The sequence below is a fragment of the Petaurus breviceps genome, unplaced genomic scaffold (genome assembly GCF_028583685.1).
Source record: "Petaurus breviceps papuanus isolate PSGF00001 unplaced genomic scaffold, PetGlider_PUasm1.0 90847, whole genome shotgun sequence".
Taxonomy (NCBI): Eukaryota; Metazoa; Chordata; class Mammalia; order Diprotodontia; family Petauridae; genus Petaurus; species Petaurus breviceps.
This window is the reverse complement of record NW_027187360.1, coordinates 25,115,607-25,141,210: the sequence shown is the minus strand read 5'-3', so window position 1 is coordinate 25,141,210 and position 25,604 is coordinate 25,115,607. Positions and strand designations below refer to the sequence as shown.

At 43.5% G+C, this 25,604-nt stretch overlaps 2 protein-coding genes across 6 annotated transcripts in view; one reads left to right on the top strand and one right to left on the bottom strand.

The window, feature by feature from the left end:
* PRPF6 (pre-mRNA processing factor 6) overlaps nucleotides 1-25,604 on the bottom strand; it is a 324,132-nt gene that overhangs the window by 155,158 nt on the left and 143,370 nt on the right. The gene's annotated exons all lie outside the window — the stretch shown is intronic.
* Nucleotides 735-25,604, top strand: part of UCKL1 (uridine-cytidine kinase 1 like 1) — a 38,176-nt gene continuing 13,306 nt past the window's right edge. Inside the window, exons 1-6 of one of the 5 annotated variants that reach the window (XM_069072643.1) lie at nucleotides 735-1,597; nucleotides 19,510-19,694; nucleotides 20,260-20,366; nucleotides 21,807-21,977; nucleotides 23,539-23,610; nucleotides 24,473-24,662. In XM_069072643.1, the coding sequence (XP_068928744.1) occupies nucleotides 1,470-1,597; nucleotides 19,510-19,694; nucleotides 20,260-20,366; nucleotides 21,807-21,977; nucleotides 23,539-23,610; nucleotides 24,473-24,662 (853 nt within the window). In that variant the 5' untranslated portion in view covers nucleotides 735-1,469. Of the gene's footprint in view, nucleotides 1,598-11,761; nucleotides 12,794-19,506; nucleotides 19,695-20,259; nucleotides 20,367-21,806; nucleotides 21,978-23,538; nucleotides 23,611-24,472; nucleotides 24,663-25,604 lie in introns of those variants that run through there. The other 4 variants (XM_069072640.1, XM_069072642.1, XM_069072644.1 and 1 more) reach the window with 4 other exon arrangements.

The following is a 25,604-nucleotide window of genomic DNA, read 5'->3' as shown; positions in this document are numbered from 1 at the left end:
AAGGGAATGATCTGCAAGTCCAGTTTGGCTAGAATACTGCATAGAATGTGTAAGGAGGGCGAGTTGGAAAAATAAAGGCTTTGAATGCTACAATCATTTCATTCCGTGATCAATGCAAAGCCAAAGGTTTTTGAGTTGTTATCGAAAGAGCCCTCGTTTTCTAGGACTTCTTTGCTTCAGGTAGTCTTTCATTCATTACTCCGAACCCTAACAAACTGTGACCCGAGGGAGGTTTAGGAGGCTCTGATGTACACGACTGAACTAGTTCCTGCCTACTGTGTGCTTTCAAGCAGAATTGTTCGAAACTGACCAGAGCCTGGCCCCTCGCCTGTATTCCTCTGTCACCTCAAATTTGCCTCCGACCCCATCATAGCCCCAGTGCTATGGCCCCAATCTTACTCCTCCCTGGTTCACACTTGACTCATTCCTAAACTCCAGTCTTAGCCACTGGGCTTACTTGGAACGAACTTTTCTCAGAATTTACTGTGGTTAAAGGGTCGGGGGAAGAAGGACATGAAGTCCCAGCAGTCACTGTACTAACTTTTCTTTCAGGAAGGGGGTGGGTCTGGGAAGTGCGGTGCTGAAACTGCGGAAGCATCATCTGTGCAATGCGATTTCCTGCCGCTTCTCATCAGAAACTATCCACATTCCACTTAGTTGCTCAGCCTAGTGCCCGCAGAGGACTGAGTCATGGGGGAGGCCAGGATAAGAGACAGTCGGTCACATCACGTGCCCAAAAAGAGTTCTGGGTGGAATTTAAACTTCCTTTGGAAGTATCTCGATTGGACAATGACTTCGATTTAACTAACTTTTTAAAGTAAATCTCCTACTACGTGCACAGTGTTGTGCTGGGCACTGGTTAGGGAGGAGATTATAAAGTTGAAAAACAATTTCTGTCTTCAAAGAGCTTCCTTTCTGGTAGCCGCAGGGGCTGAAAGTGATAGGGAAGTGACTGAATTAAATGATCTGTAGATAAATTATAATTTACTAGACAAGGTGTGATAAGGTTAAAGGAGAGATCCAGAGAGGGCTCAGCGAAAATCCGGAAGGAGAGGAGAGTAAAAGTGGGCTGGATCAGCAAAACTACGGGGAAGGACAGCTCAACAGTGAAATAGCAATGAAGTGCATGAAGAATTATGCAGAATGGGTTCCCCGCCCCGCACTCCAGTTCTTAAGGTCAGCGCTCCAGAGAAATCCCCAATCAATGGGCTTGTCGCCTCCAGTATGGACTACAGCTCCCAGGATGCACCGGAGGCCCTGCCATATAGCCCCAGTAGCCTTGTAGTTCTCACCGTGCTTGCTCTCCAAAGTCAGCAAGACTGCGGAACCACAACTCCCAGAAGTCCTTGTGGGAGCGCTTCACTCTTTGTAGTACCGCGGCCGCCGCTCAACCTACAGTGTCTGTGTTCACCTCCTCCCGGCTCCGACCCGGGAATCGGCTCCGGTCCCTTTACGAATCTGGAGGCGCAATGGCGACGGCACTGGCGCTGGCCCTCTCAGCCGCCGCCGCCTCCCCGTCACCTCCCACGGAGGAAGCCCCCCCAGGACTAGATGAGCGGGAAGATGGGGTGGAGAGCGAGGCGCGGTGCGAGGCCAGGTAACCAGGGCGGGGGCCGAGGCTAGGAGCGCGCGGAGCAGAGGCCCCCGGGCGCAGGAGCGCGCTCCTTCCGGGTAGGCGCGCCAAGGGCCTGGCTCCCGGGAGGGGGCGCCCTGCCCCCGGCTGAGCTCCGGCCCAGGAGCCCCCAACCCCCACCTCCACGTGTTTTCCATGGCCCTTCCTCTCCCTGAGCACCACGATGTTCCAGGGGAGAGATGGGGGGAGGGAAGGGTGCAGCCTACAGGGGGCTTGAGGGAGCTGTTGCTCCCTCCCCCCCCCCCCCCCCCCCCCCCCCCCCCCCTCTCTTTTTTCCCCCCCCTCCCCCCCCCCCCCCCCCCCCCCCCCCCCCCCCCGCCCGCTATACACTCCCCTTTCTGTTCTTACAGCCCTTTCCCTCCCCCCCTCCCCCCCTACTTTATGCCATCTGTCCCCCACCTCCTTTTTTCTGCTTCCCCGCCCTATAGACACGCCTTCTTCCTCTCCCTCTCAATCACCTGTTCCCCTCCCCCCTCCCGTAGCTCCTGGCTACTCCTCACCCAGATTCCAGGGGTTCTTAACCTGAGGTTCCCCCTTAGGAGTCCATCGATAGATTTCTGATGATCCTTGAACTTGGATAGAGGGGGAAATTACATCTTTATGTTCACTAACTTCCAACTGAAATTTCCCATTTCCTTCAATTATAAACGTAGGAGCAAACATTCTGAGAAAGGGTTCGCAGACTTCACCAAATTGCCATAGGGGACAATGACCCAAAAAAAGGTTAAGACCCCCTCCACTGTACCCATTATGTGGTTTCCCTTTACTTCCGGGAATGTTCACGTGGTCTGCAGGAGCGCACTCGTTTAGAGGCTGTGCTTTCCAGAGGCCTCCCTTTAGACATGCCCTTTTTTTAACGCTCTGAGTCAGCTGCCCGCAGGAAAGGATACGTGTCTGTTACATGTACCTAGCAATTCTCCTGGGACTAGCTCCCTTTAAACTGGTTTGCTTTCTTCAGAATGGTGTGTGCTCGTCTGGTTCCATCTCTTTATGGACCGAGGTAACTTATTATTTTTGTGAAGTATAAGGTCTGGATTGGCGATTCATAATTAACATAGCGGCTGCCCAGTCCCCCATGCCAATCTTTCTAAACATCAAGTTGTGATTCTTTGCTTGCAGCTCTTCGAGTTTCTAAGTTCTGAGAACATTCCATTTGAATGAGTGACATAGATGCCAGGGTTATTGACACCACTGTTTTAGAACTGATCATTTCATCAGTGTGAAAATTCAAAAATATTCATTTGAAATACAGAACAGATTTCCTTAATCCGTAGACAACACTGCAAGAAAATATAGGGGATCATATTAGATCATCAGATACATTAGAACATCAGATACACACCTGTCTTCAGCTATCTGAAGTGCTGTCATATGGGAAAAAAACACTCCCCATTAGCAAAAAGGAGGAACAAAACGTAGATGATACAGAGAGTCATATAGAGTCAGGTTCTTAAATGGAAAACTTCAAAACAAAGTTGAACAAATGCAGAATGGTATGCCTCAGTAAAGGTTTTTAATAAAAAAAAAACTGTAGGACTACTATGAGGAACGTTATAGGGCAGCCTTGAGAGGGAAATTCTGCTCAGGTTTGGGTTAGACTAGATGACCTCTTATGTCATCTAGGTCTGGGATTCTGTGAGCTAAGATCCAGAACAAAGAGACTTCTTCTGCCTTATAAGAAATCAGGCCATATGTTCCTGGTTGTGGTGTTTTCTGTGTTTGTAGGCTAAAACCCTGCTTAGTAGAGACTGAAGACCAGTCACTTTCTATTATCCTTATTGGATCCTTCTATGTTAGGGACTTTAAATGATTCTCACTTAATGGAGACATCTTCCTGTTTTGTGCCTCTCCAATTCAAATTTCTGAGGAATAACTTTACAGCTATTTAAGAATGTCATTTTCTATGAAAGATATGGTAGGAATTTTAATTTAATCAGTTTGTTTTCAGAGTGGAAGGCTAGAACGCCACAAAAACTTCCATCTAGACCAGATAGAGTGAGTGTAGATTTTAAGACTCTCTCTGGCTGGTTGGGCAATTTTGTGAACATTCATAGCATTGTCATATTTAAAGGTGAAAAAATGTGCTTTATTTTCATTGATTATTACTTTGAAGATCCTGAATCAAATGTATAATATGTATATACATATATATATTACTCTCAATGTCTATAATCTGTGTACTTTTTAAGTACAGGAATTAATGAAAAAACATTTACTGAGCTCATATTATGTGCCAGGAACTGTGTGAAGCACTGGTTATATACATCTGTAGAAAAGAGACCGCCCATGCCTTCAGAAATTTTTGTGTCGTTTGCAGTCATGTCCAACTCTTTGTTACCCCATTTGGGTAACAGTATCTTAGCAAAGATACTGGAGTGTTGTGCCATTTCCTCCTCCAGATCATTTTTTAGATGAGGAAACTGAGGCAAACAGGAATTAATTGACTTGCCCTGGGTTACACAGCTATCATAAGTGTCTGGGGCCTGATTTGAACTCGGGAAGATAAGTCTTCCTGTCTTCAGGCCCAGAACTCTTATCCACTTGCCCTCATCCTCCAAAAGCTTACCTTCTAATGGGGATAAGAACACATAGTGGGGGTGGTACCTTTTTATTCTGGGAAGTCAGTGGGATGGTGAATGGAGCCACAGGGCCGTTGATTGATTCCACTTTTCTAGAGGCAATGGTAGTATTGATTTGATTATTGTTCTCAGAATAATAGAATAACTAGAAAATAGAAATAGAATAACTAGAAAAAGGGAAAGGGTATACACCCAGTGGTATGGCTGGGGAGAATCACAGACTGACATTTGGGGCAATGTGTGGGAGCCCTCAGGATCAAGAAAGCATAGCCCTAGGCAGGAAGTGGTTTAGCTCTTCCAGGGCAGGGTCTCTGTAGGTGCCATTATTGAGGGAATGCAGAGGTTGTATGGAGTCATGACAGGAAGCTGGAAGGATGGCATTTTCTATTTAGATTTTGGCCATCCCTGAGATGACCTCTAAGCCTGCTGATGCTTAGTGCCTGGGGCACTGACTTTGGAGTTTGAGGGCAGGTTTAAAGTCAGTTGTTCTATTGTGCCCCAGCTATTTAGTTATGTAGGGTGGGGCTTTTGGGAAAACATTGAAAGTTAAGTGAAGTTTGGGTGCCACTTTTCCAAAGAGTTTTTAACTTCATGGACTTCTGCCACCAGAGGGAGCAGTTTGCTATCCCTTTGAACTTTACAAATCCCTTAAGATAGTTAAGAACTGCTTATCCAAGTCTCCTAACTGAGAAACTTAAAATTTCAGAGCAGAAAATTTTGTTTTGGAGGAAAAAATATATTTACTTCTATGATCTGTAAAGCAATACTATCCATACCCAAAACACTTCATTATGCCATGAAGTATTCAGAAGGCATCATCTGCCAAACACCACAAGGTACACAATATTTTTATTGGCCAAATCAGTAAAAGAAGTTTGAAAAAAGAGAGGCAAGGGAAAAAAGAGAATAAAGAAAAATCAGGTCGTGTCCCCTCCCTTGCTTGTCATTTCAGGAAAAAGAAATCCAATGCTTGTTCTGTTAAGTTTTCCAGTGACTGAGTGTGGTTTGTCTCTCCCTTGGGGACCTGAGTCTGAACTCAGTCTGTGAATCTCTTTAATTGACAGGAGGAAAAGGGGGGAGGGAGAAGGAAAGCTAGGGGGCAAAGACAACCATTTCTTCCAGTACTGCTTTTGCATTTTTACATTTAATTTCTTCATAATAGCCATAGCTCTATTGAATATAAAGATGGGAAAAATTGGGAGCAGTTGTTGCTTACATTGAGATATGTGGCTATTCCTTTATGTTGAATACTGTATAGCTGAAATAGAAATGGGAACTAATCCTGTGATTTCATTGATAGAGATACTTCTAGAGAAGATTACCATTATCTATGCAGATAGGAGACACCTTTATCACTTAGAGTTTTAGAGAGTTGCCTGCAGCAGTTTGCCCTAGGTCACAGCCAGTATGTGTCTGGGGCAAGACTTGAAAACCAAGTTTTCCTGGCTTGAAATAGCTTGTCATTTTATTTAACTGACTAGAAGTATTTTAGTCAGTATTTAAAAGTTTAGCATGAGAAAAGACTGTTTATTTGATGAATGAGTAAAAGTTAATATCTTTCTTTACATGTGGATTATGCTTTGTGAAAAGTGATGTTAAAGGGGGGCTTTAGATTTAGGGGATTGGGAGGATAAGGGAGGGATTGCTGGAGGAGAGGGGTAGGTTAAGTAGGAGTGCAGGGTAGAAGGTAGAAGTAAAGTAGAGGAGTTAGGAGGGATAGGAAAAAAGATACACACAAAGAAAAACAAAATGAAGAGTAGAAAATCTCTTAGGAAAAATATATATATTAGTATATATGTATACATGTATGTGTATATATCAGTACCTATATATAAGTATATCCATGTTCAATTGTAACGTTGGGGTGGTGGGTAGAGAGGAAGAAGGGTGAAAAAAGAACAGAGTAAAAAATGTGTAGCAGAGAACCAAAGAAAACCTACAAGGAAGCAAAAAAAGATGGATAGCTTTCAATATAATGTACAATATTTAATATATAGGCTTTCTTAAAATGGTGAGTTATTACTATATATTCTGAATCCCCTCCTATGTTCTGCTGTGCACATGACATTTTTTTAAATATTTAAGTTTATAATGTTTCTTTTTCTTATGTATTTAACTTTTAGCATTAGTCTAAAATAAAAAAATTTTTTGAAAAGGAAAAGTGATTTTAGGGGCAGCCAGTGGCACAGAGGATAGATTACCAGCCCTGGAGTCTGGAGGCACCAAGTTCATATGTGGCCTCAGATACTTGTTAGTGACACCAAGCAAGTCACTTAATCCATATTACCTCCAAAAAAAAAGAAAGAAAGAAAAGAAAAGTGATGGTAGAGAGAAGTGACCTAGATAGGGAAGCAACCACTGAGTCAATAAGTTCTGCTTCTGATACTTATAATTAATTATATGATCCTGGGAAAGTCCCTTAACCTCTCAGTGACTAAACCTAAACTTCATTTGTAGAGGGAGTTTCCTAACTGGGATTTCTTTACTGCCATGAAATCACAAGTCATTGTCAAAAGGGAAAAAGAAAGGCTATGCAGGGTGTTAGGTTTTTAAAAAAAAAACTACTGGGTAATTGAGAGAGTAGGGAATTCCTAAACAACAACAAATTTAAATCTATTCAATATTTGGCCCGTTAAACTGCTTGTTGTTGTTAATAATAACAACAACAATAAATGTATGTACCACTTTGGGTTTTACAAACCATTCTGCTTCGCTTTTTTTGGAGACCTTCCTTCCTGAGAAAGGCATTTCTTGGCATTCCTCATAGAACCTACTAGAGTTGACAAGTGATAAAGAAGAAAATTTTTTTCCAGATAAAAATATAATAACAGACACTGGAGCAATGGAAAAAGAGCATAGCTTCTGAAACCTTTTGATTCTCCCTTTTCTCCTTCCCCATCCGTCCCTAACCATTATTTCCCACCTTAAAAAACTCTTGAAAGTGTCTCTTTGGGGCAGCTAGGTGGCACAGTGAATAGAGCACGGGCCCTGGAGTTAGGAAGACCTAAGTTCAAATTCGGCCTCAGACACTTAACACCCACACAAAAAAACTAGCTGTGTAACCTTGGGCAAGATACCAACTGCCCTCCAAAAGGCAAAAAAAAAAAAAAAGAAAAAAGAAAGAAAGTGTCTCTTCACAGGAGTTTCAAGTATGAGGTATATCCATCTTTCCTCAATGCAGGTGAGATCTGCATTCTTGAGGATTGGGGTCCAAAGGGACACTGGGATAGAAGTCTGAGGGATCAGGCTGGGAATAAGAGAGGCCATGCTCCTGATATGCTGCTGTAAGCTTAGTACAGTTTTTGTGAATGGATCACTAAAACACAAGTTAAAAGTTTCAAGACAAATGAATTATTTTTAAATAGGTTATTTTCTTTCTACCTAACCCTCCTTCTCACTTCTCTTAAGCCTTTTTATCTTGCCTGTGACTTCTAGGCCATTCATCCCTCTGAGGCCCAGGGGTGGGAAATCTGTGGCTTCAAGGTCCTCAAGTTCGTCCCTTATCAGTCAAAGGGCCTCACTTGAGGTCCTAGAGAGCCACAAGTGGCCTCGAGGCTGAAGGTTCCCCACCCCTCCCTGAACTCTTCTAGGCTGTTACTTCTGCTCTAGCTTTACTTTTCATCGTTCCCAATCTTGAACTTAAAGCTAACCATTTCAATTATATTGCTGTCCTCAGTACTAGAATCTCTTATTTGCTTGTCCTTTTGTCATTGAGGCTTACCAAACCCTAACCCTGAGTTACCCCAACATCTGCCTTCCCCATTCCTATTCTTATACTGCTGATCAGTATTAGAGGAGAAAACACAACTGTGCTAACTGGATCCACCACAAATTTATGTTAATTAATCTCAACTATTAATTAATTTCAACAATTTATATTAATTAATTTCACTACTGTAGGGCAGTCTTTTATTCTTTCTTATTTGGTTCTCCATTATACTTTTATTCACCCCTAATTAACTATCTCTCATTCCCCACAGCCCTGACAGTGTCTTTTCTTTTCTTTTTTTTTTTTTTTGTTTTGCTTTTTGGAGGGCAATTGGGGTTAAGAGACTTGCTCAAGGTCACATGGCTAGTAAGTGTGCCAAGTGTCTGAAGCCGAATTTGAACTCAGGTCCTCCTGACTCCAGGGCTGGTGCTTTATTTCATGCTCCACCTAGCCGCCCCTACAGTGTCTTTTCAAACCTCTTTTCTCCTCAATCCTTCTACATCACCCCTTCCACTTAGCAAAGGATTTTACTTCATGCTTTTACTGAATGAAGAAGACTTTCTTCATAAGCTTCCTCTTCCCTATTCTATAGCTCAAAATCCCAAAGAGATCATCCCTAGTTCTGTCTTTCTTTGCTCCGGTCTCTGACAAAGAGATGACCCTTCTCACAAGGCCAGCCTATCTACTTATGCCCTTGATTCTGTCTACTATAACAGTTTATCTTCTCAATTATCTCCTCCTTTTTAATCTTCAACCTCTTTCTATCTCTTGGCTCCTTTCCTGCTGCTGAAAAACTGCCTGGGTCTCTCTCATCTTTAAAAAATTTCGCCTGTCACTTGATATCTCTTTGCCTCTCATAGCCATACTCCTAGAAAGTCATCTATGCCAGTATTTCCTCTCTGACTGACTTCTCAACTTATTCCAGTCTGTCTCTGGACCTCTTTACTCAATGGAATGCTCTCTCTGGCTACCAGTGATCTCAACTGTTAAATCCATTGACTTTTCTCAAGTCATCTTTCTTGACCTCTTTGTAGCTCTGTTGTCCACTCTCACCTCCTGCATTCTTTATCCTTCCTTGGTTTTTTGTGACACTTTGACCTTGATTGTCCTCCTATCTAGTCACTCTCCAGTCTTTTTTGTTAGATCATGATTCATATCCTATCCCCTAAATGTGAGTGTCCCCCAAGCTTCTATCCTGAGCCCTCTCCTTTCCTCTCTCCATACTCTCTTAGTGATCTTATCAGCTCCCATGGGTTCAGCTATCATCTCTGTTCGGAAAACTTCCACATATATAGATGCAGCTGTATGCACAATATATCTATATCTTTACATATCAACACATATCTATACATTACAGTATCTATGTATATCTGTATATCTCCAGCCTTATAATTTTTTTCTGATCTTTAGTCCCACATTATTAGCTACCAACATCTCCAACTAGATGCCCTTTAGGCATCTCAAATTCACCTTCCCAAAATGGAACTCATTATCTTTCCTTCCAAACCCACTCTTCCTAAACTCTCTATTTCTATTAAGGGTAGCACTATCCTTTCAGGCACCCAGTTTCACAGCCTTCGAGTTATCCTTGATTCTTCATTCTCCCACTTTCCTCATTTTCAGTCAGTTCCCCTGCCTCTCTGGCATTTTTTTAGAGCCATCTCCTTCTGACCGTTCACACAGCCCCTACCATAGCCATTGCCTCTTGTCTGGACTATTGAATTCGGTAGCCTCCTAGTTGGCTTTCCCTCTCCAGTCCATTTTTCACACAGCTGCCAAATTGAGATTCCTAAAACACAGACCTGACAAGTCACTCCTCTACTCAAGAAGTGGTGCTGTCGAGAGTAAAGTACAGACTCTTGCCTTTGGCATTTAAGGCCCTTCCCAGTTTGGTTCCTACCTTTCTTTCCAGATGGATTTCATATGACTCTTTGTTGCATGCATTATGTTCCAGCCAAGCTAACCAGATTGCTGTTCCCCATCCAGATCAGCTCGGCCATACATTGGCTATCCAGTGTGCCAGGAGTGTTCCTACTCACCTTTGCGGCTTGGAACCCCTATTGTCTGCTGATGCCTTCCCATCCTCTCCGGATGGGCTCTCGGTACCCAGAGGTACCTAACGATTTTCATGTTTGTCTTCCCAATGAGAATGTGAGCTCTTTGAGGACAGGTACTGTTTTGGCCTTTGTTTATCCCCACCACTTGGCTCAGTACCTGTCACATAACAAACACTTAAAAAGTGTTTGTTGAGGGCAGCTAGGTGACTCAGCGAGTAAAGCCCTGGCCCTGTTGTCAGGAGGACTCGAGTTTGGTTCCAGCCTCAGACACTTAACACCCACACAAAAAAAACTTGCCGTGTAGCCTTGAGCAAGTTACTTAATCCCAATTGCCCTCCAAAAGGCAAAAAAAATTGTTTGTTGATAGACTGTCTTCTTTCAGGGTTCACCTCAGATCCATTTCTTTGATGGATTCTTTCTTGTTCCCTCCCCCCTTTACTTTGTAGGTATTTTTGCTTATTCATGTATGTACAGGTTGTCTCCTGTGATAGAAATTTAGCTTCCTAATGACAGGGACTATTCAACTTTTTCCTTTTTATTCTCAGTAGCTTAACATAGTGTCTTGCACATAATAAGTGCTTACAAATAAATACATGTTCAGTGAATGCATGAATGTTTAGGCTGTGAAGCCTCAGTAACCATTCATTTGAGTCTGGTAAATTAATCCTGTGGCCACAGTTAGGCTCCTGGCTTCATCTTGTCTTGCTATATCACTATCTCCTCATGCTAGGATGCCAGGAATGATGAAAATCCCAATTCCCTAGTTTCAGTCATTCATCCTCCATTCATTCAACAGTTATGAAGTGCCTTGTGCTTGGGGCTTCGTAAGGTACACAGTTTAGCTAATAGAGCTTCCTTGCCACTCGTGGAGTTTCAAGTCTAGTAGAGGGCTAAGATACAAACACAGCTAACTATAATACACAGTAAATTCAAAGACAGAAACAAAGTTCCAGTATGTACCAAAATATTCATGGCAGCACTTTTGTGGTAACAGAGCTGGAAGTCAAGTAGATGCCCATTGATTAGGGAGTGACTGAGCAATGAATTTAATGAAATATCATTGTGCAGTAAGAAGTGATTATGAGGAATTCAGAAAAATAGGGGGAGGGCTGTGTAAATGAATGCAGAGTAAAATAAATAGAATGAGAATTCATAATGACCCCAAGGATAGAAATGAAAAGTTCACTGTAAGGAACTCTGGAGTCATTGAAAAATCCCTAATGCTCCTGGCCAATAGACAATGAAACCTGCTTTCCTTGTCTGGGCAGAGAGGCAGGGCATCGCCAGGACAGAATGGTGCTTACAGTCTGACAGTCTGCCCAGGCTTGTTTTGCTGCAGTGAGGGGGGCATTCACTTCTGTAGTTGTAGGGCTCATAGGGTAAGGAGGGGTATCCAGAGATTACAGAGGCTTCAATCAAAATGACGGTTGTTAATAGGGGTGAAAGGAAAGCTCATATTCCTCCTGGCACTTGCTGGAGGCCCATTCCAGCCGGAACCTCCAGGTACCTTCTGCCCAGTTTCTGCCATTTAAACCTGGAGTGCTGAAGTAAAGATTTGTCAGCTCAGCGGTATAGCCCTCTAGGCTACATGTGTCCTAGGCTCCTGGAGAGCTTAGAGAGCCTCTAATTTAGCCCTGAAGACCTAGTTCCCTTGGCACCAGGATGGCTGAGGAGAGCAAAATGCAGGGAGGGAGAAGAGGAGAGAGAGGGCAGCAGTTATTCTTAGCTGCTGTATTGCCTGAGCCCGGAGTATAGAGTTTCATGTTTGTTTATGCCTGGTTAGAGGCACCTTGGAGAGAGGGAGGAGCTGACAGAGCGCTCCCGGGTGGGGCATTGCTGGCACTGACATTGGCTCTGACCGCTGTAGGGAAGTAGAAAGCTTCCTGCCTAAGGCACTGGAGTCAGAGAAAGGGAGGGGAGCCCTGGAGGCTGATGTTGATCAGTTTTCATGACTACAGCTAATACAGCTCTTCCTGCTCCGGCTTCTGTAGGGTGGGGCAGAGCTTAAGGAAATTGGGCTGCCTCACCAGGTGGGATTCTGGCCCCTAGACTCTTCCTGGGAATGCCAGGACTGGCCACTACATCAAGCTCCTTGGTCCTATGTCTGCTGGGACTGCTTAGAGGCAGACACCAGAGCGAGCATCAGGGCAGAACTTGTGGAGGGTGAGGGCAAATCCCAGAGCAAGGCATATTGTGGGCAGCTCACAGCCAGAGGGGTAGCCCCTGAGGTGCTGCTGCTTTGTTGTTGGGCTAGCCTTTTTTTTTTTTTAAACCAAAGTCAGTGCTATTAATATCAAGTAATGAACATAATCTCTTAGCTAAGTTATCCTCTTATGCCTGTTGGCCTCTGCAGGACATTGAAGTCAGAGCAGCACGTACTGGCTTTTTCCTAATGTAGGTCCTGTTGCCCTTACATCTGGCACATCAGAAACATTGAATTGCACCTTAAAGAAAATCCAAATTCCCACCTTCCTCTGCCACACCAGGCTCCTGATCCATTCCCTCCAGACTCACCTTTCGAATAACCAGTCATGGAGGTGCAGCCCAGTCAGCTCAGAAATTCTCCAGATTTCTTGTGGCAAACTGTCCTTCCGAGCTCAGAGTACTGTAGGTCTTGGTGAAAGAATTGGGAAGTTTAGAAGTAGATCCTCTCGAACCTAACTTAGGAGTCAGACATCAGATACAATTATACTCAGAGCATCCTGCTCCACCCACGTCACAGTCCTGTGATTGCTACAAGTTGGGGAATGAGCAGCCCTCCTGGTTATCCCGGGATCAGGATATCGGGGTGCTGGGCCCTTGGAGCTGAAGGCAGGTGAGTTTCAGAGTTGTTTTATTGTTATTATTGTGGTTGGCTTCAGAACAAACCTCTAGTTGGAGCATTGGCCAGAACGATCTGCTGGTGTGAATGTATCTATGGAAATCCCCAAACAAACAGGCAGCAGCCAGGTGGGTTCCCTGACTCTCCAAGACAGGAGTGGCTTGTTTTCATTGATAGTTGTTGTTCTTTGCAAATTATTCTTGTGGCGGCATTACCTGCTTGGTTTTTGTTTGTCGCTTCTTTTCTAGGGGCAGAAGTGTCTTTGCAGAACAATAAATAAGGGTAAGAAAAAATCTCCATATCATTTTTCCACAGAAAGGGAAACTTTCCCCCAGTGAGCAGATAAGGTCAAACTTTGTTATCTGAGGGCACAAGAAAACTTTGTATCTGAAGTGGGGAGGGGAAAGGAGAGAAGCCCAGGGCAAATATGGGAGTCAGAAGATTTTGAATTTTTGCAGGTCTCTGCATAGGGATGGCTTGTCACTGACCTACCTCGTTTTTCCTATTAAATTGTGGAAGGCTGACAGATTTCAAGTCAGACCATCACCTTTCATCTTTTCAGGGTATCATCAAGATGGACTGCTATTGGGGAGGAAAGTCCTTGAAAGGAAACAGGATGGTGATTAAGATAAGCTTATTAGGATAAAGAAATAAAAGGGAGACTGCCACAAAACTTGTGAATAAAAACAACCCCCTAGATTTGGTGGTTGACTTAAGGAATAGTTGGTTTTTCAGATGAGAAAAGAGGCTTTTTTCCTATTGGACTCTTCATCCTGAGTTAACTATAACATTTGTATTTTGGGGAAATTAAATATTTAAACTGGCCACATTAACTAATGAAATTCAAGCAAATGCCACTAAAAAAAGGAATGTAGTCATCTCACAGCATTTCTTTCAGTGATAATAATAATAATAGTAATAACAACAATAATGGATTAATGAGGAAGAGGCTAAAAGGAATACCTTGGTTTGGTGCAAATCAGTGTTTCTAAGTCAGAGAGTTTTTTCTTAGATTGTGAGGCAGTAATTGGGGAGACATTGGACAAGTCATTCGCCTCCCTGGATGAGGGAATTAAAAGTCCAGAGAGTGTTTACTTGACGGGGCCCACACAGCTAGAAAATAGTAAAACAAAGATTTGAACCCAGGGCCTCTTACTTCAAATCCAGTGCATACCACATTGGTTATCAGACATTTACTCGGCACCCTTTCTGTGTTTACAGGCATTTAGAAAGGGAAAGGATGATCCCTAAGAACCATTAGGATGTCATCAAGAACAGGTTTCACCATCTTCACCTCATTTTCTTTTTTGATAGGATTACTAGACTAGTTTAGGGGCGGTCTTTTATAGTGGTTAGAATGCTGTTTGATGTAAGGAAGACCTTGTTTCAAATTGTGCTTCCTGAGTGTGATTTGGAGGTAGGCCCTATCCCAGGTGCTGCCTACACTAACAATCACAGATTCCCACAGTGAGGGTAATGATAATTGTTAATATGTATATAGTCCTTTAAGGTTTCCAAAGTGCTTACCTTCCCAACATCCCTGGAAAGTAGAGACTATTATTATCCCTATTTTATACATGAGGAAACAGGTAGGCAGAGGTTAAGTGACTCACCCAGAGTCACACAACTAAGAAAGTATCTGAGGCAAGTTTCCCTGACTCCAGGCCCAATGCTATATCAACTACACTACCTTTGAGGAATGCTGTAGAGCAGGGGTAGGGAACCTGGGACCTCAAGGCCTCATGTGTCCCTCTTGGTCCTTAAGTATGGCCCTTTGACTGAATCCAGACTTCACAGAACAAATCCTTTTATTGACCTTTAAGCTGCAAGTTCCCCACCCCTGTTGTAGACAGTATACCTTTATTTCAGCAAAGCATTTGACAAAGTCAGTCTTCTCTTGTTGGCAAGATGGGAGAAGCACAGGCTAGACAATAATATAGTTAGGTTAGTTTGAAACTAGTGAATGATTAAACTGAAAGCCATAAGTGGGTCTACATCAGATTGGAGGAAGGTAGGTCTCTGGTGGAGTGTTGGTACCATGCTTTTCAGCATTTTTATTTAGTGACTTGGAAAAGGCACAGATGGCATGATTATCAGATTTGTAGATGGCAGAAAGCTGGGGGGAATTGCTAGCACACTGGGTCACAGTCAGACCTAAATAGCCTAGACCTGTGGAATAAAACTAACGAAGATAAAATTTAATAGATATAATTGTCAGGAACTACACTTGCAAAATCAGTTGCACAAGTATAGGATTGGAAAGTTGTGACTGAACAAAAACTCATTTGTGAAAGTTCACGAGATCTTAATGGACTTTAACCATAATATGAGTCACCAGTCTGCCATAACAGCCAAAAAAAGTTAATGTGGTCCTTGGTGGCATTAATAACTTATCCAAAATGAAGAACCCTGTAAGGAGATAAATCTTGCTGTATTCTGCCCTGTCCATAGGCCATCTGGATTGGACTATTTCTGGATTATTGATTGTATTATTAGTTCAGGTTATTTGTTGTTGTTTAGTCATTTTCAATCAAGTCTAATTCTTCATAACCCTTTTTGGGGTCTTCTTATTGAAGAAACTGGAGTGATTTTCCACTTCCTTCTCTGACTCACTTTACCGATGAGGAAGCTGAGGCAAACAGGGTTAAGTGACTTGTCCAGGGTCACACAGCTAGTAAGTGTCTGAGGTGCCACATTTTAGAAAGGACAGCTAAAAACCTGAGAGAGATCCAGATGTTGAGAGGCATGGAGATTATACCATGGCAGAATTGCTAGAAGGAATTGAAGATATTTCATTTGAAGAAAAGATTTAAGGGGAACATAAGTTGTTGTTGTTTAGTTGTTTTCAGTCATGCCTGACTCTTTCTAAGCTCATTTGGGCTTTTCTTGGCAAAGATGTTGAAGTGGTTTGCTGTTTCCTTCTCCAGCTCATTTTACAGATAAGGAAACTGAGGCAAACAGGGTTAAGTAACTTGCCCAGGGTCACACAGCTAGTAAATGTCTGAAGCCAGATTTGAACTTAGGTTCTCCTGACTCCAGGCCCAACCCAAGGCTCTAGCCATTGCACCACCTAGTTGCCCCCATCCAGAGCAAGAACTTGGGAGTTATTGGTGTAAGTTTCAGAGGGATAGATTTGAGATATTTTCAAAAGCTTCTTTCTAATTAAATCAGGCTAAAAATGAAATGGACTGCAAATTCCCCATCACTGGGGTCTTCAGACAGTTTGAATGATCATTGGTCAGGGTTATTATAGAGGGTATTCCTATTCAGGTATAGCTTGGGATTTCTGAACTTCCATTTTTTTTGTTTTGTGATTTCTGTGAAAGAAGATCCATTATTAATAAAGTAGGTGGTACCACTTTGACTTAGTGAAGTGCCCTTGGATACTGATGTTCCATAAAGCCCCACTCCATGAAAATCAATAGGCTGGCCACTGAGATATTGATGCCCTTTGCCCCCTTAGTTTCTCAGTATCGCCCCATTCTCTTTCCCTCAATAAACCCTCCTTCATAACACCAAACCAGTGATCACAGTGACCCACACTGTCTGCATAAGTGCAGTGAAGTTTTGGTGTGGGGACATTCACTATGTGCTGATAGAGCCAACCTGCCTATCTCTTTCAACAAGCCAGACTTTCTCACTCCTGTGTGAAATGCCTTCATTGTCATCCTTTGTCAAGAAGCTAAAACGTGGATAATTTCTACAGATTTTGAGATGAAAAGGTTAATTTCTGGTGCTCTTAACATGCTGAGCAAACTCTTGTGGAAATGGAGTAAACCATCTTCATATCTAGAAAGGGTTCAACAAATTCAGTTTAACCATTTATTGATTTATTGATTATGAGCCTATTATGTGTGCAGAGCACTATGCAGTCCATAAGTTTGAGATATTTTTATCCCTCCATTAGCAGACTTAGGTGGAATATAATAGTTGTTTCCAACGATTTGAAGGATTGTCCAATGGAAGAAGGTTTAGCCTTGTTTGCTTGGCCTCAGACGGTAGAATTAGGAACAGTGGGTGGAAGCTGTGAAGGGACAAGGGCAGGGTCTAGGCAAGGAAAAATCTTCCTAACAATTAGAGCTATCCCAAAGTAGAGTCTGCTTCCTTGGGAGGTAATGATTCTCTCTCAGAAGTCTTCAAGCAAAAGCTCAATGACAACCTACCTAGTGTGTTGGAGAGAGGATTCTTGTTTAGGTGTGAATTTGTCTTAGATGACTTCTGCAATCCTGTCCAACTGTGAGACTCTGTGATTCTGTGTTCAGTGGAGTAATAGTCTATAACAATGACTCACAGCTCCCAAGACTAAGATGGTAGTTTGCAACTGTCATTGATCAGTATTGCAAGTTACCCAGCTCACCTCCATCCTGGGTTTGGAATATAGTGAAGACAACAAGCTTCCTTTTGGTTACAAAACATCTGCTCTTCAATCATCTTTGCATCAGCACATCTTTGTTTGTGTCCCAGCCTCACGCTGATGTCAGCCTTCCTTTGGGAATGGTACTTGCTAGTTAATTGCTGCCTCAGAGGCACCAGAGGTTGAACAGACCAAAATATATTGACTAATTGTTCTGATTTTGCTCATCCGTTTTCTCCATGATAGAATGGGTAGTTCTGTTTTTGTTTGTCTCTAAGGAGATGGGGCAGAGGGCTTTTCTCATCAGATATTATTGATGGATATTTTTGATGCAGCCTAGGCTCTGAATCTAAATTTTCTATCTTGTCTCTTAGCTCTTAAATCTCCCTCCAAGTATATTTTAAGTGAACAGTAATGTGTGATGGCACCTCTGTTTTACTCACCGATTTCTGAGGAACCCAGACCCCCACCCTAGCCCACTGTCTCTCAAGTCTCATTTTTAGTCTGCTATCAGTGGTGGCCTCTGGGAACATTGACATTTCAAAACAAGAACAGCTTGGGCTGTCCCCATGGCCCTAATGAGCAGTAGTCCTTCAAAATCAGAGCATGAATCCGTCATCTCCTAGCTCTGAGGCCAGAGTCTGGTCTGCTCAGCCTGGAGAAGAACTGCTTTCCTGTGTTAGATGACATTTACTACTCAAAGATGAGTCCCTAGAAGTTCAATATAAAACTATTCAGTGTCTGTCACTGAACGAAGTTTAGAAGGAAGAGCTAAACAGATAAATTCCCAGGGAGGGTAAAGGCCTGAAAAATCGAAGCCCTAATTCCAGCTATAGGCAACTAAGATGATGAGGGGAGGGAGGAAAGGGGAACCTTTCAGACTCCTGAAGAGAACTTATTGTTGAGCCAATCTAGCCCTCTTTATAAAGTCCTTTGCCAGTGGGTAGTTATGAAGGGGTGAGGCACTATGGGGAAGGAAGCCAGTGGGATGGAGGGTGGGAAGGAAGCTACTTGGTCCAGAGCAGTATGACCAGTGGAAATGCTCCGTTCTGTCCAGGCTTGTGCTGCAAGGAGGGAGGGAGAGACAGACAGAGCAACGTGCAGACCCGCTGTTGCTGGAGTCCAGGCTGAATCCTGATCTTTTTAATCCTCTGGCTTGCAGCTGTACCTCTCTGAAAAGTTCAGAAGGTTAGAGCTAGACTCCGACTTGTCCATCCACAGGCAGCCGAGGAACTTGTGCTTCTTCTTGCTTCTGGTGGCTCAGTAGTCGGGTCGCTTTCTTCACTGGCAGTCCTACTAGAGTCTGCTCTAAACAGACCCTAACACAGCCTTCAGGTCATGAAAATAGTGGTGGTGACTTAGCTGGGACAAAGATGCTTATTTTGTGACTGTTGCCATAATTTTCTTAATTGTTTTTGCTGTCGTGGTCATCACATTGCATGTTGCCCAGTAGCCAACAGAAGGCAAGCCAGCTGTTAGGAGCAAGTTGGGCGAAGTCCATGCTAGATGACTATTTTCATATAGCTGGAAGGGACCTCAAAAGAGATATTCATTCTCTGGTTTTCAGGTTGGCAGGCTATTAGCCTCATTTTATAGATGAGGAAACTGAGGGCCAGAGTTTAAGTGAGTAACCCAAAGCCACATAGCTAACCAGGTAGTGAGAAGAGGGACTAAAGCTCTGTTCTCCTATGTCTTAACCATTGTCCTTTCCACTATACCAAAGGAAATGAGTGTGAGGAAACCCTTTTGAAAAACTTGAAAGTCTTATCCAGTGTGATTCCCCTTCCCATCCATGAGCCTGTCTCCACTACTAGTTGCTGTATATCTTTCTAGCAATCAGTATTGTGTAATGGAAAGAGTATTAGACTTAGAGTAGACCTGGGTAATCTCTCTGAGCCTCAGTTTCCTCATCTGTAAAATGAGAGAGTTAAATCGAATTACCTCCAAGGTGCTTCTTATCTTTAAATCTGTGATTCTAAGATATTGCCTAATCTCTTTAGTTCCTGAATATAGTAATATCTATTCTCATGTCTCTAATTAAACAGTGGCCTTAATTTCCTCATTACCTTTGGTTGTGGGCAAATCTGTAACTTTCTATGGCTCAGATTCTTTACCTAGAAAGTGAATTTACCAAAACTAGATTATTAAATGAGGTTGTAGTCAGGAAGAATGGTTAATAAAGGCCATAAGTATCTTTAAGTGCTAGGGAAATGCCAGATGAAATCAAATTGAATACAATTGACCTCTATTTCTTAGAAACTTTCACAAAGGATCAGACTGGAAAGGAGACTCCCTCCCAGTCCTTTGCAGTGATTCTTATCTGAATTCTTCTGTCTTTTTTTCTTGATAACAGCAGTGCTGAGTCTCTAGACAGACTTCTTCCTCCTGTGGGCACAGGCCGATCACCACGGAAACGGACCACTAGCCAGTGTAAATCAGAGCCACCCCTGTTGCGTACCAGCAAAAGGACAATCTACACAGCTGGGCGGCCTCCCTGGTACAATGAACATGGGACGCAGTCAAAGGAAGCTTTTGTCATTGGTAAGTCTCAGATGCTTCTAGCAGATTGAAAGTGGCCTTTGCTCTGGCCAGATGGTCCCAGCCTGGAACTTAAATGTCTGTTGGCCCTTCTAATCTCTTTGAGAGTTCTATTCTTTCATGTAAAGATCACCATCAGGTCTTCAGCAGAAGACAATCTTCCCAGATGCTGAGAGCCTGTCATGAGTGAGTCTATTCTACAGCCCTATTGGTAACAGGAGAATCCTTTGGTAGACTGAAGGAAAAAATTAAGACCCTGTGATTGTTGAAAATCAGATCCAGTCCTGATTCCTGTTTATTTACTCACCCAAACAACATTGACTTTTTGCTCTCTGGTTTCAAAGTCTATATGATATAGGAACCTTGCTTCGCTCCTGTTTGAGCTAACCTGAGAGTAAGAATTGAAGTCTTAGACTCCCTTTATGTTCAGGGATCTTTTTCTTAAGGGCAATAAAATTGGAATTATGTCAGGTCTTCCAAGAGCTGTGGCAATTGAACTAAGAGATGAAGATTCAGTTAAAAATATAAGGCTTATTCCTCCCTTATCACTGACCCTTCTTCCTGACAGGCCTGGGTGGAGGTAGTGCCTCTGGGAAAACCACTGTGGCCAGAATGATTATTGAAGCTTTGGATGTCCCCTGGGTAGTCCTGCTGTCCATGGATTCCTTCTACAAGGTAAGCCATGTACAACCCCATTAAGTAGGCTAGATTGATCAGACTGCTTCCTTGGTAAAGAATCAGAGACATAGGAAGTTTGTGATTCATTTCTAGTTATATGATAATGAGAAGAGAGTCAAGGCCCCAGGTTAACTAGAGAGAGAAGAATGTTGGTTTGCTATATGTTTGGGAACTGAGGAGATAAGGTAATATCATCTGAAAAAAAATGTGGAGAGGTGGCTAGGTGGTGCAGTGAATAAAGCATTGGACCTGGAGTCAGGAGGACCTGAGTTCAAATCCAACCTCAGACACTTAATGCAAAAAACTAGCCATGTGACCTTGGGCAAGTCACTTAACCCCAATTGTTCCCCAAAAAGAAAAAAATGTGGAAGATAGAAGAGGGGCTCAAGAAGGAGAAAGAAAATCACACTACATTGTGTTCTGCAGTTTTGTTAGATTTTCTGAGCATTTCCATTTGTATTATTTGGCTTGTATTTCTACTTATTTTTTCTCCATTCCAAGTCAGAAGCCTCTGATTTCTTAGAGGTTCAGTCCCCCTTTATGTGACTTCCCTCTGCTCCTCTCTAGAATGCCAGTTTCATAGTGTCACTTTGCCATATGCCTGTAGTGCACACATGCATGTATTTTCATATGGACCCACATATAGAAGTGGCTGGTTGCTGTGGGCAGAAAGGTGGCCATATTAACCAAGTGTAGTTGTCAGACAGGTACATTCCCTTAGCCTGGTGTGATGAGAGACATCTGTCTCTGCCCAGGAGGGGCATATAGGCCTCTCAGTCCTGGAGAGTACAAACAGCAGGCTTAATATATCAGTCTTACTCTGCTTGCCCTCTCAGGAATGATGGGCACTGGCCCAGTCTCCTCTTTTGCTTCCTGGCAAGACTCTTTGCCCAGGAGTGGATTATGCCTAGCTCTCCCCCTGCCCTGCACTAACCAAGTAAACAGCTAATAGAAGATGTTGTTTTTCTTGGGAGACTTGGACTCATTGCTCAAGTTTTCATCAGAAAGAAGGCCTCCAGGTGATACATTGGATAGAATTCTACACTTGATGTCAGAAAGCCCTGAGTTTGAATCCTGCCTTAGTTACTAGCAGTGTGACTTTGGGCAAGTCACTTAACCTCTCTTTGCCTCAGTTTCCTCAGCTGTAAAATGGAGATAAAAATAACACGTATCTCCTCAGATCCTTGTGAGGATCAGCTGAGATAATTGTAAAGCACTTAGCGAAAAGTAAGTGCTATTATTATTGTCAATATATTATATCCTATGAAAAGACCTTTCAAATACTTTTCCCCTCTTCCTCAGCAGAAGCTCTAAGTAAAAGTTTAAAAGCTTACCAAGGTATCTGGTCTTTCTCCTGAGAGAAGTCATCCAAGCATGCTGAGGGCACAGATTCATCCTCTCTCCTCAGTTCTTAACCCCCAGCCTTCTCTGTGACAGGTGCTTACCAAGCAGCAACAGGAACAGGCAGCCAACAATGACTTCAATTTTGACCACCCTGATGCCTTCGATTTTGACCTCATTGTTTGTACCCTCAAGAAACTGAAACAGGGAAAGAGTGTGAAGATCCCCATCTATGACTTTACCACACACAGCCGGAAAAAGGACTGGGTATGGTTGGCTTTGAGGGCCAGAGGGTTACCCAAATCCATTTACACTCTTGACCTTAATGCAGCCTTTCCTGACTTGTCTGAGATCCTGTGCTTTGCATAAAGTAAAAGGGGGGAAAAAGAAAGTAAAGTATGTTGTGGGGAGTCGTTGAATCTCCGTCAGGCACCGTCTCACCTCCCTCACAGTACTCCTTAGTGTTATGCAGTGACCCCTGGGCACCTTTCTGTACCTTATGCAGTGAAACCATTTAAAAATCCCATCTCACCATCAGATTCCATGTGAGGGTCTTGGGCTATAGGACTGTCTAGATAGCTTTGTTGGTTATTTCTACTTCCAGTTCTGCCTGGGACTTTAGCAGGGCTTTGGATTAAGGAAGTACATTCTTGTTTGTGAACCAGCCAGTCCTATTTTTCCGAGAGAAAAATCAGTCTTTGTGGAAGAGGAAGATGTCTCCCATGCCACCTTAGGCCTCATCATCTCCAAAAGACACAGATGCTGTACCAGGGGCTCCTGCTCAGGCACAGGCTTAAAGGCAGATTTAATCTTGATGTAGGGAAGAAGTTGCTGTCAGGTATAGTTGTCTGAGGAGGACCAGGGGTGGGATGCATCACTTCAGGAAATGGTTGGTTCCTCCTCACTGAAAGTTTGCAAGTGGGAGCTAGTTGGTTCCTTCTGGGGGAATTGTAGGGGATTCCTGTTCAGTGACAGATTGGACAGGATGGCCCTCTGCAGGCCCTTCTAACTCAGACTGTTAAAGACTTTGGAGGGCAAGAGGTAGAACTGAGGCAAGGTTGAGGATCAGGCTAATTCCTGTTTGTGTCAGAGACATAACAGGATTGGCTGAGATCCCATGTGTTATGATCAGGAACTCTGGGAGGGGGAGGGTACAGCTGTGTACGAGCCTGGCCCTAGAGCTCAGGAACAAGGATAGGATCTTTCCCAAGAACAGATGGAGTTGCCAAGGATTAACAGGTCACCTTGTTTAAGAGCTGGAATGAAACAGGCGGGCGTACTTTGGGTTTCCTGGAGGGAGAGCTGATCATGGCCAAGTAAGACCATTTTTTTCCATTGGCAGGAGGGTTTATGGCATAAACTTTATTCTATCAATGTGCTAGTGAAACAGGGGCTACACTCTCTGATTCTTGGTGCTTCCATCTAGTCCTGCTGCCTGGTTCTAGGTCATGTTTAGCGTTCTTGCTCATTTCAGGAAGGAAGCAGTACATTTCCCTTCTTGAGAACCATTTTACCACAGCCAAATGAACTTTGTTACTCTGTGAACTTTTGGGGGAATAGGTAACAGAACATCAGCCACAGCTGGGTTCCCCAGACTCTGCCCAGTAGTTCTGGCTCCTAGTTCTTTCAGGGTTCAAGAAGGAAATGGGTTAGATAATAGTTGCATGGACTTAACTGGCATCTTGATTGGCTGCCTTTTCATTGAATTTGATGATTGAGGGCTTTCAGCTAGGGTGCTGGCAATGATGTTCTTCCTCTTTTTATTTGCTTTTCGGTTCCTTCCTGTAGCTGTTGGAGAAACTCTGACAGGTTTGTGATTATCTTGCAGAAAACTCTGTATGGGGCCAATGTGATCATCTTTGAGGGAATCATGGCATTTGCAGACAAGCAGCTCTTAGAGGTGAGTGTGAGGTGGGCATGAGTCTGGAAAACAGATGTAAGGTTCAGGTACCCTGGGGTCAAGTAGCCAAAGGTCTTAGGGGCTTTACTGCCAGTTGCCTGGCATCGGTATGTGTGGAGGGTGAAGAGAATTCCCTGAGAGATTTCTTTTTTTTTTTTCGTTTTGGAGGGGGAAAGCAGGGCAGTCAGGGTTAAGTTACTTGCCCAAGGTCACACAGCTAGTTTTTGTGTTAAATGCCTGAGGCCAGATTTGAACTCAGGTCCTCCTGACTCCAGTGCCAGTGCTCTATTCACTGCACCACCTAGCCGCGGCCCTCCCCCCCCAAGAGATTTCTATGGGAAACTCAAGCAAGGCATCAGGCTTCATGAAAAGTGGCCAGCCCCCTGTCTGTATGACTGCTCTGACAGTCAGAATCGAGCCAGAAGGATTTTGATGAGGTAGCTGTAAAGGAGCTTTTCTAGGGCCCTGCTTTTAAGCTGTAGCACTAATATCATGCAGGGAATTAAATGGGAAGTTTCACTACAGTGAGGGGGTATGACTCATGGATGGAGAGTAATAGTGAAATGAAGTTTTGGGATGCTCCCATCCTCTTCTTAGAGTGACTTCTAGGCTCGCTAACATCAACACCTGTAAGGCTGACTTCCACCACCCAAGATGAGCCTTGAAAGAACTTCTCTTAGGAGCATCCAGGATACCAGGGCGTTCTATCAGTGATTAACCTTGTTGGACCAAAAAGAATGAATTCTCAGTCATTGTTCGTACATAGCTATCTTCATATGACTGTTCTGACTACCCTCCCCTCTGCTCTGAGTGGACATTCCCTCAGGAAAGAAATGTCACTTCAGTGGGTCTCTTGCCTTAGCTCTTAGATATGAAGATCTTTGTGGACACAGACTCGGACATCCGCCTGGTGCGACGGCTTCGAAGAGATATCAGTGAGAGGGGCCGGGACATAGAAGGGGTCATCAAGCAGTACAACAAGTTTGTCAAGCCAGCCTTTGACCAGTACATCCAGCCCACCATGAGGCTTGCAGACATAGTGGTTCCCCGAGGTGAGCCAGCTCAAATGCTAGGTAGGCTGTTGGTTGGAACAGCTTTGCTCTTCCTTGGAGAAGAAAGAAGTTAGTGCATTCCCCAAAGTTTAGAGAGGGGCTGTGACTGTTCTCATGACCTATAGAAGCTGCTTCTGGTATTCAGCCTTTGTGCTACTTGCTGTTATAGTCTCAGCTCTCCCCAGAGCTCAGGCTCTTCCTCTCCTACTCATTTCTTCCTTACCAGTGATCACACTACTGCTCTGTCCCACTTGTGCTCCTGAAGTAGCATAGCTGTTGAGTCTACCTATGCCGTTTGCCTGCCCTTCTGCTGCTTTTCCCTCAGTTCACCTGTAGAAGGTGCTACTGTAGCCCTAGATTCCAGGATCTGTCTCATTCATCTCCCAGCCTTCTGCCAACTGTTCTCTCATTCTCTCTCCCTCTTCTTGGACTTTTATTTGAGCCATCTGCTCCCAGTGCCTTCTTATGGAACAATTATTGTTCAGTGGTTAATTTTTTATTGGTCAGATGAATGGTAGGTGACTGTGTCTCAGCTGTTTTGCTGCCTCTGTGTATGAAAACACCAGAATATCTTTTTGAAGTATGTTTGAATCCTTGTAGATAAAACCCAGTTACTCCATTTTTTGCCCTTAAAGTAGAAGACAGAAAATTGAAATAGATAGCTACTAGTACTTTCCTGAACTGGAAACCAGGGTTCATGTACCTCTTCTCATTGGAACTGTTGAGTAGCCTGACTCTGTGCTGGCTGCTGTAGTCCTTCTGAGAGTCACACAAGGATAGAAGTTAGTTTTGTTATTTCCAGGTACTCCATTTGGGTAAGGAATGAGAGAGCAATGAGCCCTTGTTCTTTTTTTAAGTAGAAATTATCTCAGTCATTTTAGCCCAGGCAGTCCCTTTTATCCTGTAGCCAGAGCAATAGAATTAATAGCCAGTGAAACTTTT